The sequence below is a fragment of the Vigna unguiculata genome, chromosome 6 (assembly GCF_004118075.2).
Source record: "Vigna unguiculata cultivar IT97K-499-35 chromosome 6, ASM411807v1, whole genome shotgun sequence".
NCBI classification, from domain to species: domain Eukaryota; kingdom Viridiplantae; phylum Streptophyta; class Magnoliopsida; order Fabales; family Fabaceae; genus Vigna; species Vigna unguiculata.
Genome location: NC_040284.1, coordinates 20492364 through 20511102, shown reverse-complemented (window position 1 = coordinate 20511102; position 18739 = coordinate 20492364). Strand labels below are relative to the sequence as shown.

Below are 18739 nucleotides of genomic sequence, written 5' to 3'. Positions count from 1 at the left end.
TATTTTAATTTTTAATTTTAATTTTAATTGAAGTTTGAGACCAATTCCTTTTTATTTTGAGAAATATATTTTTCTTTCTCTGGAAAATAAAAAATAGGCTTAACTAATGATTTAAACTGATGATTTTGGTCATAATATTTATTCAGTTTCTTTTTAATTTGGCCCTACTTTTTCTTTTTCAATTTAGTTTCAATATTTGTTAATTTTATTTAATTTAGTTATTTTTTCTAATACGGTTAAAATAGTTAACAGATTGGAACGGTAATTGTCACTGTCATTTTATAATTTTATAATTTTTTTAATATTTTTAAAAATAATAATTTTATTATTTAAAAAAATATCCATTGACATGTGTCATTTTGTGATTTTTTTTAACTTCTCCGTGTCATGTCACATGTAGAGTCAGTTTTTTATATTCAATTTGGTCTTAATATTCTTTTTTTTATTTGGTCTTAATTTTTTTTTTAAATTTAGCATTTTTGTTCCTCTCCAACTTGAGACAAAATTTAATTTGTATATAAATGTTATATGGATATTTTTATTAAAATGCATATCTTTATTAAATATTTTTAATTTAGAGTTAGAGTTGGTTTAAAATTAAAACAAAAAATTTCAAAGTAGACAATAACACCATTAATTTAAAATTTTAAGAGGTTAAAAATACTTCATATTATTTTTAATTTTAATATTTTATGTTATTTTTAACTTCTTAAAATTTAAAATTAATGATGTTATTCTCTATATTAAGTAATTTTAACTTCTTAAGATTTTAAATTAATTGTGTTATTCCCTACTTTTAAATTTTTTTCATTTTAGTTTTAAACCAACTCTAACTCTAAATTAAAACATTTAATAAAAATATGAATTTTAATAAGAATATCAGTCCAACATTTATATAAAAATTAAATTTTGTCCAATTTGAAGAGAGACAAAATTGCTCAATTTAAAAAAAATTAGGACTAAATTGAACAATAATAACGAATATTAATTAAATATAAATACTGATCTTGACACGTTGCATGATATTAGCTTGACATGTGAACATTTTTTTAAAAATAAAATAATTTAAAAAAATCAAAGAAAATTACAAAAATGACATGTGGCATGATATAAGCTTGACATGTGGACGTTTTTCTAAATACAAAATAATAATTTAAAAAAAAATTAAAAATTAAAAATTTTAAAAAATCACAAAATGACACAAGTTCTCGTTCACAATCCGTTAACTATTGTAATAGTGTTAACGAAAAGGATCAATTTGAATTAAATTGACAAATATTACCATCAAATTGTAAAAAAAAGTATGAGCAAATTGAAAAAGCTAAACGAATACTATGACCAAATCATTATTTAAACCTAAAAAATATTATAGTTCAATTTATCTAAATATAGAAAAATAAAATGTTTATAATAATAATAAACAATGCAATCCTTAACTTTTTAAAAAGAATTTCATTTATTTCATCACTATATTTCATATGATATATTATTTTAATAAATTTGTTAAAAAAATTTACAAGAAAATATTTTTTTTATTTTTTATAAAAAATTTAATTGACAGGTAATTCCTTTATGAATAATTATTTTCTACGAAATTATAAAATTTATAAGTATCTTTTATAAATTTTTTTGTAAAAAATGTTTTATATAATGCATTTTGCAAAAAAATTGGTAGAATTTTTTGCAATTTCTTTTTTTATAAGAAAATTTATAAATGTTTTCTATGAAAAAAAATTAAAACAAAATTAATAAAAAATACAAGTTTTCTAGTAGTGTTTTTTGGCAAACCAACCTTTATAGAAATATAATTTATAAAAATCTTAAGATATAAATAGAGGTGTGAATTTGATATCCGACGTAATTTGATCCTAACTCATATAGGTGAGGATAAAAAGGTTAAAATATTTTTTTGTCCCAATTTTTGTCAAGTTTTGTTAGATCATTTCTAATTTTTTTGTTGTGTACAAATGAGTCATAATTTTTGTCAATTTTGTTCAATTTGGTCATTTTTTGTTAATACTGTTTAAATCATTAACGATCATGAACAATGACTGTCACGTGTCACTTCGTGGTTTTTTTATTTATTTTTAATTTTTTTTAAATACTCACGTGTCAATCCAGCAACGTACACGTGTTAAAGTCAATGTTTTATATTCAATTTGGTCCCTATATTTATTATTTTTGTTCAATTTAGTCACAATTTTGTTTAAAATTGACCATTTTATCCCTATCAAATATGAGACCAAATTTAATTTTTATATAAAAGTTATAATGATGTGAATTTTAATATATTTTATAAAAACATTTAATAAAAAATGTAAATTTTAGTATAAAAATTAAATTTAGTTTCAATTTGGAGAGAGACAAAATTGGTACATGTTAACAAAATTTGGGATTAAATTGAACAAAATTAACGAATATAGGAACCAAATTGAATATAAAACATTGACTTTGACACGTGACACACTATTGGGTTGACATGTGGACATTTAAAAAAATTAAATAAAAAAAATCACGAAGTGACACGTGAAAGTCAATGTTCATTTGTGTTAATGATTTAAATAGTGTTAGCAAAAAATGACCAAATTGAATAAAATTAATGAAAATTAGGACTTATTTGAGCACGGAAAAAAAATTAGGACTGATCTGATAAAACTTGACAAAAATTGAAAAAAAAAATATTTTTACCAAAAAGTTTATAAGATAAAAGGGGTGTTTATTCCTGCACCTCCCTGATTTTATTTCTGCACCACATAAAATTTATACTTCCCAAACTATCCTACACAAGCTTGAATGTGGAGGTGCTGAAAAAATGGGAACTCTGCGAGGGATGAGGAGGTGAAGTGTTGACGTGGGTAAATGGGTTAAGGTCAAAGGCTTAAACCTAATTTTGAGGGTTTCTCCCTACACCTCCAAAGAGTTCTACTACACCTCTAAAAGAATTTAAATTTTCTATAATACTCCTCTGAATCCTTTGACTATTAAGCGGTAAAAGTTAAAAAAAATTCTTAACCGACTTTCGAAATCCGGTAAAATTCTTAACCGGCTTTCGAAATCCGGTAAAATCCTTAACCAGCTTTCGAAATCCGATAAAATCTTTAACCAGCTTTCAAAATCCGGGTGAATAGTGTCAAACAGATTTGAAATTGTGAACCAGCATTTGAAGTTCGGTTAAGTGATTTAACGAAATTCGAAATTAATTTTCTTTGTATACCGGCATTCGAAATCCGGTTATGAAATTGTCTAAATCAATTTTTTTTTACAAGCGACATTCGTAATAATGTTGGTGATTTTAATTTTCTTATTTTTTTATTTGATTTGTTTATAAAATTTAACTTCAATTATTTTATAATTTATGTATTAATTATTTAATTTTATATTTTTTATATTTTAACTTCATACTTATTTTTTTAATTTTTCTTTTAATTTTGAAATGCTTTGTATTTATTTCCAGAAAACGGATTTGGATATCCGTTTTATCTTGTTACGGGTTTCGATAGTCATAATGTTATAATAAATCTTTTCAATTTTAAAATTTTTAACTTTTTTATATTTTTTGTAATTATTTTATATTTATTTAATTTATATATTTGTTTTCCAAACTTTTAAAAATTAAGAATTTCGTGAAGTCTTTAATTTTTATTTTGAAATTGTTTTTAATACAAACCGACTTCTAGCCGTAACGATAATCAATGATTTTATTTTATACAAACTGAAAATGGAAATCCGATTTTTATTTTGCTTTACTTATTTTTTGATTTTAAAATTCTTTGTATTTATTTCAAATATATAAAACTTACAAATAAACAAATAAAAAACTCATTCATCAAATAAATAAAACTTTAAGAAAAGTGTAGAAAATAATGAATAAAAAAAATTGCAAATAACAAAATTTATAAAACAATAAAGTAATAAAATGAATAAAAAAATAACAAATTAAAACAAAAAATAATAAATAAAAATAAATAAAAAACTCAAGTTCATAACTAAAAAAATAACAAATATTAATAAAATATATTACAACAAAACAACAACTTAGTAATATTAATCTAATTGAAAATAAATCTTTTACCGGATTTCGAAAGTCGATTAAGGATTTTACCGGATTTCGAAAAGCTAGTTAAGAATTTTATCGGGTTTCAAAAGCCGGTTAAGGATTTTACCGGATTTCGAAAGCCGGTTAAGGATTTTACCGGATTTCGAAAGCCGGTTAAGGATTTTACCGAAAAATCTTTTTTAACTTTTATCGCTTAATAGTCAAAGGGTTCAGAGGGGTATTATAGGAAATTTAAATTGTTTTGGAAGTGCAGTAGAACTCTTTGGAGATGCAGGGATAAACCCTCCCTAATTTTAGTTAAGGGTATTTTGAGGATTAAGGTTTTTGGAGTTGTAGAAAAAAAAAAGGTGGAGGAAGAAATACCTTACAAAAGAAGATCTGCATAAGAAAAAGTCCATGGATTAAAATAGTTTTAGAGTTTCATGATCATAGATTGAAAACACAAACTTCATTGATACATATTTTCAATTAATTTTCTTCATTGATACATATTTTCAATTAATTTTCTTCTGAAATTTTTTTCTTAGAAACCCTTGAAAATTTTACTATAAATAAGGGTTTGAAAAAATTTACTACCAACTTCTTTTTTGGAAAATATTTTGTTAAAAATGTTTAAAAAAAAAAAAAACCTTATAGAAAACACTTTTAAATTTTATAATTTTATAAAAAATAATTACTCATGAAAAACAATTATCTTAAAATTTGTAGAAAAAATAACAAATAAAATCTTTTATTGTAAAATTTTATAATAAATTTACAAAAAAAAAATTCAACAAAAATATAAAAGTTTCTAGTAATGAATAAACTTCTGTAATTACATTATTTTATGTTATTATTTTTTTAATGAGTAGTTTATCGATAAGTTTATGCAACGAAGGAGACATCAGGCATGATGTTATCTGTTTTTTCTTTTTAGCGTTGGGTTCGTGGAGAAGATAAAGAAAAAATATTTTCTAATTAAATTCTCACAATTTTCTCTAACATCTTAAAGTCATATTATAAGTGGTTTTTCTTACTAATACCTTACAAAGATAAAAACATATTTTTCACATTTAAATATGGTAGTCTCAACCAATATAAATCCAAACCTGTAAACTTTATAAAAAAGTTGTTGAAAAATGTGTTAATGATGGTAGGTAAAACCGCAAAGGAGAGTGATAAATGAAAAAGATTTCAGAGGTAAATGTAAAAGAGAAAAAATAAAAAGAAAATCAACGAGAAAGCAATTCCTCAAACCTTCTTTTCTTTTATCCTTGAGGAAGAAAGCCATTGTTCAACAGTTGCTGAAAACAATCGTTCACCAATAATGAAATATACCTTTCTTTAGTTAACCCAATAATTACACATAAACTTCATCTTAATAAATATCTTAGGTTTTCAAGAAAATTAATTATTTATATGGTCATCAAATCAAAACTTCATTAATCAACTGATCTGGATTTAAACAATCACATTCATACATTCTTATATATTAAAAAGATAAACTTACTATATCACTATTTATATAAACACGTATGATGTATCTGGTTTATACCAGAAAAAAAAAATACACATTTTAAAAAAACTAATTGCTGAAATTTGCAATGACAAACTAGAAGCTACGTTATGTACACTTAAGGGATTACATGTATATTCTTTATTTGTCATGCCGTAAAGTTGAAAATGTATGTCAATTTCGAAAACTGGTACACATGTTTGTTGAGAATCGTTGTACATTACCCTATATGGGTGGACCAAACCAGCATCTGAGTCCGACCACTCATTGCAGTAGAAAGGAACAGAAAATAGACATTACCCCAGAAACTCAATAAACTACCTTAGCTTCAAAAGATGTTCTTGGTTGATGGATAAGGACTTTATGTAATACGCAAGAAAAAGGAAAAAATAACAGAAATTTTTAAGGATATGGTTTCTCATTTTTTATTTTGAGTTCTGTGTACTTTATAATATGGACCTTACGTCTTAACTCTTAAGTATTCCTTCTACCAACTTGTTAAAAGGGACATTACAGCAGAGGGTATAGCTCTTTATAAGGTTGTCCTTTCTTCTCTATCTTGCACTGCCTTCAAGACTGAGAAGCTACTGTAATAGAGAACTCAAAAGGGGTGGCTATGGCAGCGTTTGGGATTCGAATCGTGTTATTGCTTGCAGCTTGCTTGCTTCCACTATCTGTTGAAGCTCTGGTTCGCCACTACAAGTTCAATGTAGGTGCATTATTTTCTCATGTTAATGTTATACTCATGCAAAGCATATATAGTAGGTTTAAAGTTTGATAGATCATATAACATTCGACAATAAGACAAGATATAACGTGCTGGTTTTGTCGAAAGTTCAAATCTCGTCTTATTTTTTAATGTGTTTTACTTTCATTGATCTATTTGTCTCCATGCATGCAAAAGAAAATGTACATGTTTTGGAAACTATATGATGATCAGTGTCTTTTGTGTTTTTTTTTTCCTTTGTTCTTCCACTCAATTGAATTTTAAATTACTATGTAGCTCAAACGTTTGAATGCGAGAAGTTACAGCAGTTTTTTCTTAAAACTATTGAAGTTTTTTTGTGTCTGAATTCTGACAAAATTTGTCGAGCATGTTAATGAACTGGGATTTAATTGCTGAAATTATAAATTTTTGGTAAGCTAACTTAGGTGGACCAAAATTTGAAGATGTGAAAAAAAGAAGTGCAAGCTAATGATTTGTAGTGCAATTAACGTTCTTATTTATAAATAAATACAAATTACTGTTAGCTAGCAGTGGATCTAAGCAACATTTTAATAAATTAATTTGTTGTTTATAAGAAAAATAAAAAAGAAACTTCTTTATAATATATAAATATATATATATATATATATATAATTGTAAGATAATAATGATTATTCTGATACATAATTTTCTGTGGACAAAAGTGTGGTGATAAAACTTTCTCTCTTGGGTCTGGTGTCCAGGATATTCATCAACTGAAGAGACAAACTCACATGGAGTCAAATTTATTGGATTTTTTTTTGGGATAATAATCTTCGTTTTAATTAATTGAAATATTTAATTTGCTGGATTGACATTTTCTTTTAAAACAGTTGATATGACAGTTAGGTCCATGGTTTAATAATATCTAGTAGTTAAGACATCACCTGTAATATTTAGAGTTGAGACATGTTTTGGTGAAGACATAAAAAGATGGAATATGTTTTGAGTATAGTTGACCAAACCAGAAAGGATAAGTGAAGCCAAGTCATAAAATCTTTCCAACTAGTTCAGTTTAGCCTATGTGACATTGTGGCCAACATGCCTTTACCAAACAGCAAATTGAGTGTGAACTTTTTAGCAAGTGAAGGTACATAAATTTGGTAGAAGTTGCAGTTGCAGTTTTTTATTTCCTTGTTATTATTGGTCAAGAAAGTTGTTGCAGAAAAGTAAATGGATGGTGGTCTTGACAGGTGGTGGTGAAGAATGCCACAAGATTATGCTCAACCAAACCCATTGTCACCATAAATGGAAAGTTCCCAGGTCCCACCATTTATGCAAGGGAAGATGACACTGTTCTCATTAAGGTGGTCAACCATGTCAAATACAATGTTAGCATCCACTGGTGAGTGAGTGTGCTACACTTTCTTCTTCCACTCTCTGTTTATTATTAGAGGTTATTGAATGAATTAAAATTGAACAGGCATGGGGTGAGACAATTGAGATCAGGTTGGGCTGATGGGCCTGCATACATAACACAATGCCCAATTCAACCGGGCCAGGCCTATGTCTACAACTTTACACTTACAGGCCAGAGAGGTACACTTTGGTGGCATGCACATATCCTCTGGCTTAGGGCCACTCTCCATGGAGCCTTCGTCATCCTACCCAAGCTTGGGGTTCCTTACCCTTTTCCCAAACCTAATATGGAACAAGTTATCATACTAAGTAAGTTCCACTATACTTTTTTTCTTCTCATGCTACACATATTAAATGCAAGTAAAAAGAAATTTGGATGTGAAAATAGCTTGGTCTCACAATATTTGATTGTGATTCAGGTGAATGGTGGAAATCAGATACTGAGGCTGTGATAAATGAAGCTTTGAAATCTGGTTTGGCACCAAATGTCTCTGATGCCCACACAATCAATGGTCATCCAGGACCTGTCCAAGGCTGTGCTTCACAAGGTAAAGGAAATAAAAAAATGGAAAACTAAAAAATCAAACATTTTTCATGTTTGAAAACAAAAATGCAATTTCTTAAACAGATCCTTAATTTTCACAAGCAATTGACCAACACCTTTCTCTGTTGTGCAGAAGGATTCAAGTTGGATGTTCAACCAGGAAACACCTACCTGCTAAGAATCATCAATGCTGCACTCAATGAAGAGCTTTTCTTTAAAATTGCTGGCCATGAACTCACTGTTGTTGAAGTTGATGCAGTCTACACAAAACCCTTCAAAACTGATACCATTGTGATAGCACCTGGGCAGACCACAAATGTGCTTCTAACAACAAAACATGCAGCTGGAAAATACCTGGTTGCAGCCTCTACTTTCATGGATGCTCCTATTGCTGTAGACAACAACACTGCCACTGCAACATTACACTATTCAGGAACCCTTAGTTCCACCCTCACCACCCTCACTTCCATTCCTCCCTCAAATTCCACTCTTCTTGCTACCACTTTCACTGATTCTCTCAGAAGCTTAAACTCTAAAAAGTATCCGGCCAGAGTCCCTTTGAAGATTGACCACAACTTGCTCTTCACTGTTAGTCTTGGTATCAACCCTTGTGCTACATGTGTGAATAACAGCAGAGTGGTAGCAGACATCAACAACATCACCTTTGTGATGCCTAAAATCTCTCTTCTCCAAGCACATTTCTTCAAAATTAAGGGAGTTTTCACTGATGATTTCCCTGGAAATCCTCCTGTGGTTTATAACTTCACAGGAACACAACCATCCAATTTAAATACCATGAATGGAACAAGGCTATATAGACTTGCTTACAACTCTACAGTTCAATTAGTCTTGCAAGATACTGGAATGATAACACCTGAGAATCATCCCATTCATCTCCATGGCTTCAATTTCTTTGTTGTTGGTAGGGGACAAGGGAACTTTAACCCCATCAAAGACCCCAAGAAATTTAACCTTGTAGATCCTGTGGAAAGAAATACTGTAGGAGTTCCTGCTGGAGGGTGGACTGCTATCAGATTCAGAGCTGATAATCCTGGTAAAGCTATCAGTGTTACTCATATCACCTAAGCTACTTATATGAAACCCTAATTTTGATTCAAAGTTTTTTTTTTTTCTTTTTCATTGCTATGGATTGTGTGATAAATGGTGTTATGTTTTGTTAGGTGTCTGGTTCATGCATTGTCATTTGGAAATTCATACAACATGGGGATTGAAAATGGCTTTTGTTGTGGACAATGGTAAAGGACCAAATGAATCTTTGTTACCTCCTCCAAGTGATCTTCCCAAGTGTTGAGAAAATTACCAACTTCATATGAACAATGAGGAAGGGAAAGCAGAAAGAGAATTGTGTATGCCAAAAGGAAGAACAATGGAGGCTAATAACAAGATTTTTACAGAGTAAACAAAGGAGAAAATGCTCAAAGTGGAATAAGACCAAAGGATCAGTTGCCATGTTTTTTTTTTTTTCCTTTTTCATCATTTTTTTGTATTGTTTGTACTCTCATTTTTCTCCTTCTTAAATGATATTTTTGGCTTTAATTATACTTATAAATGTGAGTCAAAATTTCAACGCTCGTAATTGTACTCTAATACAATGTTAAAAAATTAAGCCAATTCAATTTTACAAAACCATTTTTTAGAAAATAAATGTTAAATTTAATTCAATATTATAAAATGTTAATTTTTTGTGTTTTAATTCATGAAAAATGTTAGAAACTTACTTCATTATATAAGAAAGTATTTTATCAGGCCAACTTTATTGTCACATCAAATAATAATTTCGAAACGCAATTATGTTTTACATAAAAATCGGTTGGATCAGTCAGTATCAAACTATACAATAGCTTTTAATCTAACTTTTTTTATAATTCTTGAAAGTTATTATAAGAAAAATAGCTGGTCTTATCTTTTATTTGTTAAAGTGTACGATTTTAAATTACAATTGTAGTTGCATTAAATTGTAATTTTTTTTTCTTAAAATAATCCTTTTTTAAACAAAAATTCTTTAAATAGACCTAACAAAATATTTTCTTAAAAACATGACAAATTTAAAATAATATGGCCCAAGCATCACAAACCGCGTAGTTTTTTTTTCATGGGCCAGAATCCAAAGAAGATACAGGCTAACAAAAAATCGAAATCAGTGCATGTATTTATCTGCATTATTTGTATATATGGTCGAATTTATGTTAAGTATTTACCAACATTATTTATACATATTGCTAACATTTTAGTTAAATGGAATTTTCAAGTTCATGTATTAAATAATAAATGCAGATAGAGAGTATATAATGAGCATTAAAACATCCATATTACCTTCATTACTTTATGAGTAAATTATAGTATATATAAAAACTTTTTGGCAGATTGTTTTTTATAATAATTTTTTTTCTACAATTATATTAGTTTTCTTTGAACATTAAAGGATGTATTGTAATATATATATTTAAATTATTTAAGTCAATGCATGAAACAATTGCAATTTAAAGAACGATATTTTGACACCCAACAACTTTTTATATCCATCTTATATTATCTTTTAAATATTATTTATAAATATAAATGTTTACTTTTTAAACGATTATTTTATTCTTAAAAATAGGTTGTCAAATGATTCACCTGGCTTAAAAAATTTCGTAGTTACATCATCTCTTATTCACATGTTAATATATCATCATCAAAATTATAAAACAATTAAACATGGAATACCTTTTCCACTTTATTTAAAGAGTCAAACGCAAGTATGACAAATTTTAATTATAATCAATCTTTACAATTATTCCATTTTCCGAAGATATATATTAAATATCAAAGACTAATACCTATCCATTCAAAGCATAGTTCACTGATACTTATCCATGTAAGTAACAAATGTTAAAATACCTACTTACACTTATTATTATAAATATGTTAAAATACCTCCTTACACTTATTATCATAAATGTAAGGGTATCAAAATGAATAAGGTCTGACGGGTTGACCCGTTAATCCAACAAGAAAAAAATGGGTTGGTTTACATGTTTGAATCCATCAGCCCGAAAAAGTCTGACCCTCCTGGTATGTCAGCCTGTGTCTGGTTGTCGAGCCACAAGACGAGTCAACCCGCTGTAACCCGCAACATGTACTAAGTTTAATAATTTTCCCATTTTCTTTATTCATTCTTCATCGCCAACAAAAACCACCACACGTCAGTGACATAGAGAAGAACGCCTTTTTCCTCCCAGATCGAGTGTGACTCCGATGACTCTTCACAACGACGACTTCCCCATAACGATGACACACATAGGTTTGTTTCTCTTCTTTGATTTTGTTAGCAATTAGGAATTTTTAGAATTAGGGATTTTACGATTTGGGGACTTTGCAAATTGGAAATTTTGTGAATTAGGGAATTTTGGTTGTGATGATTTTGTGAAAGGGGATTTCTGGTTGCACATAATTTTTGCGGATTGCAGATTGCGTATCATTATTATGCGTAAGAGAAAGCCTTTTCCTCTGCGTCAATTATTTCTTCTTCTCCTTCTATGTGGCTTTATCGGTGGTGACACGCCATCACTAGAGGTTTTGTGTGTGGCCAAGAACAACGCGGAGGACACTGTTGTAGTTGGTGATTAAGTGGGCCTGCGACATCGACGATGCCAATTGTGGAGTGATCCAGGTAGGAGGACCTTGCTTAAACCCTGTTTCGACTCTACTTTGACCCTAAATGTGTAAAAAAAAGGCGAGCCAACACACCCATTGCAAGGCAGGTTCAAGCTCCCAACCTGTTTTCAAATGTCGGACTCGTCTGACCCGGCCCAACCCGATTTTGGTGGGCCAAAAACAAGGCGGAATAACATTTTTTACACCCCCTTGATAATGGTATTGATACATTGTATTTTAAAAATAAGTGATTCTTTAATGCATTAAAAAAAATAAGAATGTTAATTAGTACAACCAAATTGTTATAACAATATGAAGAGGGAATCCCCCATTGAGTTGCTTCACCAAATTAGGAGTGCTTGGGGATGTTACTCGTGCAAGAAAGGATCTAAAACAGTGGGTAATTAATGAGAAGGTATCTTATCTCCAATAAATTATGGAGAGAGTTAAAGTGGTCAAATTGCCTTTCAAATCATAATCAATTCCTATAGAATAGCCATAACATATTGAGATTAAGGAAATGAAAGTTTTAAAAGAATAAAAGGACAAGATGAAATTAAAAAAAAATGCTAAGCTAATTAACGATCTCCAGAGTCTCCGACACAAATATGTAGACCTTAGGTAAGATAATGAGGAAAAAACACAAATGTGTGAAGAGATGTTAAAAAAACAAAGAGACGATAAGGATTATGTTTTCATAATCAAACAAGACCTTAGTACAGCCAATACATAATTAACATTGAGAATATGGGAAACGAATGTGTAACATCACATGGGTGCCAAAAAAGTCATATGTATGGAGAACTTCAAAGTGATACGAATGAAAAACTAAAGAGGTTGCACGACTCAAAAATCAATATCAGTAAGTTGAACAACTAATGAAGGAAATAGTGGCAACTTATGAGGAGAAGATGGATAAAGAGTGTTAACAGCAAGAAAAATTAGAGAAGAGACATCTGGAGGTACTGGCTCAAATGGATTAGTGCATGACTGAATAGGATAGGATCATAGAGCACTAGAAGAAATGCTTCTCCCAATTGGTTACCTTAGTCGATGGAGTTAATGAAGATGTCTCAAAGTTATTAGGTGATATTGAGTCTGCGATGTCGATGTTTAACTTGCCTTAGGAAATTGAAGTTTTCCTCAATTATTGAAAGAAGATGATAGGTGAAATGAAGGATGTGATGGCTAGGTGTAGAGTTTGCTAGTTAGGCTTTCCTTTGCTACACATGTTATGAAATTGTAAATATTATAGTAGTTTGGTTATATTGAGTATGTAGTTAGTACGGCAATCTCTATTGTGGAAGTACAATAACATAGTTAGTACAACCAAACTGTCATAATATTTACAACATGATTCAGCTCGACTTGGGCCTAACTCAACCTGGTCTTTACTGAGTTGGGTCTGAAGTGGTATTGAACGAGCTAGGCTCGACTTAGACTTGATCGAAATAGTAACAACATGGGTTTAGCCCTACTTGGTTGAACATGGGTTGGCCCCAACTAGAATGAACATAGTCTCATCCCAACTCAAGCGAATGGGGTCCAATTGCCTCAACCTATGCCTAGACTGATTTTGGTTTGACTAGGGATTAAATCGAGTTATTTCAACCTAGGCTTGGACCTATTCCTTTTGACCTGATATTGGCCTTGATCGACTCATCTCTATTTGGACCTGGGCCAACTCGGCTTGATTCAAGCAATGGTCGACTCACCTAAGCTTACAGTTGGGAAAACTCACCCTGACCTTCGTCTAGGTTGACTAGCCTTGACCTATGTTTGGGTTGACTTAGTTCAACTTGGACTCGAGCATACTTGGTTTAACTTAGTCCTTGGCCAACTTGAATTGACCAAGACTCGGCCCAACTTAACTTGACTAAGGATTAAGTTGACTCAGCTTGACTTTGGCCATAGCCAACTCAATTTGACCTTAGCTCGACCTAGACTTATATTGATTTGTTTGGACTTGGATTTGACTTATAATTGGTTAAACTCAACTCGACCTAGATCTGGGTCAATTTAACTCGACTTAGATTTGAACCAACTTAATTTGACATGAACGTAAGTCAATTTAGTCAACTTGACTCAACTTTGCAAGAGTCTAACCCTAACTCTATCTTACTAAGTCTAGCCCACTTACCACTTTATAACATGAAATGATATACATTCACCTTGCTTTTAAATTTTCATATTTAATTATTTCATATATTATCAAAGACAAATTTAGTTAAATGTATTGGATTTAAGATTCAAAAATACGTATTAGAATTTAAGATAAATCTATTTAAATATACTTAAAATAATATGAATTTAAATAACCCTCGTATGTTTTTCTCTTTGACATGGAGATATAAAAGACAACTCACTCTTAAGAAAAAGAGATATTTTAATACAATGAGAACTACCTTTAGAGATTTTAGAAAAGAAAATAAGAGGACTTTTTCCAATATTTATATTTCTCATTACGTCTTATGTTTGATAAATTCATATCCTAATTCCTGAACAAACTCAATAAAATCGTATTGTAACTATTCAACCTTTTTACTAACCCAGCCATCTCATAACTCATATATGATCACATATAAAAAATAATAAAACAATTATACAAATAAATATTCATAAAAAGTTAAATATTTACAAATAAAGTTAGGTAATTTACTTACTTACATACAATGAATATAGTATTGATTAGGCAATGCGGTGATTAAAATTGCATGCACTGTGCAAGTAAGTAAAGTTTAATTAAAAATCCGTCTTTGGCTGGATTCGCACGCGCGCACATGAGTTGATGCACTCACACACGCATAACGGAGATCCAACCAAAAGCAAACCCCACAACGCACACACTCTGTCTCACTTTTATACAAACCACAATCGATAAGGGAATCTTTCCATTTATGGAAACTATTTGTTCCTACCTCCTCCCACTGCCCTAACATCTTCATTATCCTATTCATTCTTTCATTTTAATATTCTTCTTCTTTCTACTAATTCCATTCTCTCCAAAAACATTCATTATTTTTTTTTTCATTCCCATTCATCTGGACTCTCTTTCTTTCCAACACCTACCCTATCTCCTCCACATGCCTACAACACAAATAATCATCCAAAATACCATTATTTTATCATCTTTACTTTTTTTTTACATTATTTCTTAGAACTTACTATACTTTCTAATTATTGCCTTTGGAATTCTTTTATCTTTCTCTCATGTAAACAATAAAATTGTAATATGGCTTCGAGTTTTAACACCATAAATAACTAAATATGATGATTTCTTTTATTGATGTTATCTTAATAAATTTGAAATACAAATTTTATATGTATATATATTATGAATTATTGGAGATGGTGTAAAGGTAGAGGTTTTATTTTTTACATGTTTGATAAGAACAACATCATCATTTTTGTTGGATAGAGGTACCTGTGCTAATAAATTGTGGAACATTTAACTTTCAAGAGACAAAATAGTTTTGTTTGCTTTTGTTCCCCCCAATAAGTGAATGCATGCACTCCACATAACAATGTGAGTAATATATTGCAGAGAATATGAGAGACAAAACCCAAAGTTTGCAAACAAATAATTAATTATCATCATTCTATTAAAAAAATATTATAATCATCTTGTCCATTAAAAAATAAAATAGATTCACACTGTGTTTACTTGGAAAGATTTATTGTTTAGAAGGATTAGGTAGACATGATCTGAGGATGACAAAAGTGTTCATCTCTTGATATTTGAGAGCAAGAAAGGGGAGGAATTGAGAGATTTTCAAATTTTTTATCTTTTCTTATGTAGGATTATTTGAGGGTGATTAATGATAAAATATCATTATATCCTCAACTCATTTATACTTTTTACTCATGTACATGTGAGTTTCTTGTTTATTGTAAAATTACGGTTACAATAACTAACAACAATTAATACCATAGATTTCTAAATTGTTACACACAAAAAAAAATGAATATGTAAATATATTATATTTTTATTATTTTTTTATTAAAATATTTTTTTTCAATCTATTCATTTAAATATTTTTTATAAAATATATCTAATTCATCTAAATATAATTTTAAATTACTTTCAACATAAAGGATAATTTGGTAATTTTGTTTTTTTTCAATTAAACTTAATTTGAAATCTATCATATCAATCAAATCACTCACAAACTTTACTTCTAGATTCACTCACTTTCACTCCTCAAATCTCTTAAAAATAACAACACAAACTTTACTTAATAATCCATTCAAATCCATAATCCATCTTCCCAAATTAATCCTCACAAACACCCAGGTTGATCCCATCATTCACCACAGTGCTATAATCATCTATACATATATTATTAATTAATGATGAATCAGCATCAGCCTTGTAACATGTTTAATCTATTAACACTAAGTATGGAATTAATTTGTTTACAAATAAAACTGGTTTAAATGAATAATTTATAATTTAACTAAAACATATAAAAAAAATAACATTTTTCAAATTTTATTTGTAAAATATGTTATTTTGTTCAAGTTGTTCATATTTTGGTGAAGAGCAAAACACATATTTTCAATTAAGAGACATTTTTTTTATGGAAATGGATGCATAATTAGAATTTTGTATGTAAGGTTTTTGAAGATAAAAGATGAATTTATGTTAATTTAGGAACGTGATATTATGTTTATTGTTGATTAAAATATTTAATGTATAAATTTTTTTAACTTTTTTTTTATAAAAGTAGTGAATTTTACCGTGTAATATTGATTAAGTTGTAAAAGTAAGGGAAATTGATTAAATAGTAAATTAGAACAAATGATCTGAAGTGTATATACGACATTGTCACAAATTTTGAGTTTTGTGCATAAATTTTGAACTTTCTTAGAATATTCGTAATATTTTGATTATTGTTTATAAATTTGAAATTGAAATTGTGTGTTTAGAATATATTTAATGTCTTCAATAGATATCAGTAGGTTTAATTAGTTATTTAATACTGTAATTTATTAGTTTGGCACATTTGTTACAAAATCAATGTCATTTCATTCTTTTTTTTATGCCAAAAAGCCATTTAAATATATATATATAGAGAGAAATTAGATAATTTTTGTGAAGAACTTTTTTAAGTAATTGAAAGATCAAATTGAAAATTTTAAAAAATTAGAGAATTAAATTAAAAAGAAATAAAAATAAGAGATCAAAAATAAATTAAACCAACAAATTAGATGACTAAACCACTTATTAACCTGAAATCGAGATCTCGAGTTGGTGAATATACATATACTATTGAACTGGTGTGACATCCCATTTATTAGATAAATTCTAGTAAATAAAACATCATATATTATAATATAAAGTAGAGTACGAGACATGAAGTATAAATGATTAGTCATTACACTTATCCTAAATTATACTGAAAAGAAAAACTAAGACACCAAACAATGCCATAAACAGAACTTAGACATAAAACACAATTGTCCAAAAGGATTGCTCACCGAGCAAGGATTTACTAAATAAACAGTTCATAAGAAGAAAGGCTCAACAATGAGAAAAAACCAAGAAGCCTAACTAAACAGTAGTATCTCCACCATTCGCACGGTCACCCAAAGTTTTCACATCTGCTCACACCAAATATTTGGTGATCATTGCAAAAAGGAAAGCCAAACAGAAACAAGCACAAAAAGAAACGGTAACCTAGAGAAAAATCATTTTCACATGTAAATGAGCAAGCAATTTATTAAATAGATTATAAACGACAAATCAGTAAGCACACAAAGCATTTGATAACAACCAATAAAAGATCCTCTAACTCAATTATCCAGATACATGTAATGAGATCGGATTCACTAGTTGTTTGCACTTGTGGTGGCCTCTACTGCTCTGCAGAGCCATTGTCAATGAGTTTCACCCTACCACACACAAGGTTAGTCCATGATCATCTAAGGCCATTATCCTGTCAAAGACTAGGACCTCTTGCTACTCTCACCACTTGAACTAATATACTCTATGTGAGTTTGACTGATTCATTAAAGTGTTAGGATGTGGTCTTGCTTGAATCCTTATTCCATTACATACACTACAAACACAACCATGAAGTCTCCCCAAGAGACTCATGGAATTACGTCAAGCTCATACCATATACATATTCTAACACATCCATTATCATCTCATACCAACCATAACAAAATCTCATCCCCGTTATATCACATAAAACATACATGGCATCATACTTCATGCTTTAAGGTAAATCACTCAATCATGAAGACAAACAGCCAAATTAGTAAAGAGAGCAGCAATAAGGCACGTCTTTCAAGCTATAAGCCTTCACTTAAGCAACATAAATGTTCTCATTTAAGCTAGGTGTTGGCGAGAGCTCGAATAATGAGCATTGTGATGTTCTGCGAGTTCTCGCTTAAGCGAGACTTCCTCACCTGGACGAAATTACTGTCGCTCAAAATGGAGCTCGTCTCAAGCAAAAACTTGGTGAGTTTCTTGTTACTCTTGCTTAGGCGAGGGTTACTCGCTTGGGCGAAAACAGTGGGTTCCTCCCCTGCTCACGCATGCAACACTAGACATCCAAAACAGAACAACATTTCAACCATTTATAGGCAACAAAAACAACAAGCAGGTATTATAAGCATGATTCAAAACCCAAAACAGGTAAGATACTTCAAAAACTTGAAAATCCTTAACTCCCCTTACCTTGACTGAGAGCTAAACTTGTGAAGAAAAAGACACTAACAGAAGGAGCACCACATCTCCAGGAGCAACTAGGAGGCTGAAAATACAAACACATGAACGAAAATAAGGTTCTAAGAAAGAACCCATGATAGAACCAACGCAATAAAGTGCAATAGAGTTGGGAAAGGAGAAAAACGGAAGTTTGAGCTCTACTT

At 29.7% G+C, this 18739-nt stretch overlaps 1 protein-coding gene and 1 long non-coding RNA gene across 2 annotated transcripts; both read left to right on the top strand.

Annotated features, from left to right (window-relative positions):
- Positions 1–6107: 6107 nt before the first annotated feature.
- Positions 6108–9766, top strand: LOC114187132 (laccase-4-like). Its single transcript, XM_028075264.1, has 6 exons — positions 6108–6261; positions 7491–7642; positions 7721–7965; positions 8076–8204; positions 8334–9254; positions 9382–9766. The coding sequence occupies exons 1-6, from the start codon at positions 6169–6171 to the stop codon at positions 9510–9512; spliced, it is 1671 nt and encodes a 556-aa protein (XP_027931065.1). The 5' UTR covers positions 6108–6168; the 3' UTR covers positions 9513–9766.
- A 1387-nt stretch (positions 9767–11153) lies between these two features.
- LOC114187009 lies at positions 11154–14269 on the top strand. Its single transcript, XR_003605181.1, has 2 exons — positions 11154–11504; positions 11671–14269. It is a non-coding gene; the product is annotated as an uncharacterized LOC114187009 (long non-coding RNA).
- Positions 14270–18739: the final 4470 nt, after the last annotated feature.

Bases quoted from the DNA above. Each gene is read 5' to 3' on its own strand.
- LOC114187132 (XM_028075264.1), top strand. From the start codon at position 6,169: ATGGCAGCGTTTGGGATTCGAATCGTGTTATTGCTTGCAGCTTGCTTG. The intron at 7,643-7,720 runs GTGAGTGAGTGT...AAAATTGAACAG, and splicing joins TACAATGTTAGCATCCACTG to GCATGGGGTGAGACAATTGA. The intron at 9,255-9,381 runs GTAAAGCTATCA...ATGTTTTGTTAG, and splicing joins ATTCAGAGCTGATAATCCTG to GTGTCTGGTTCATGCATTGT.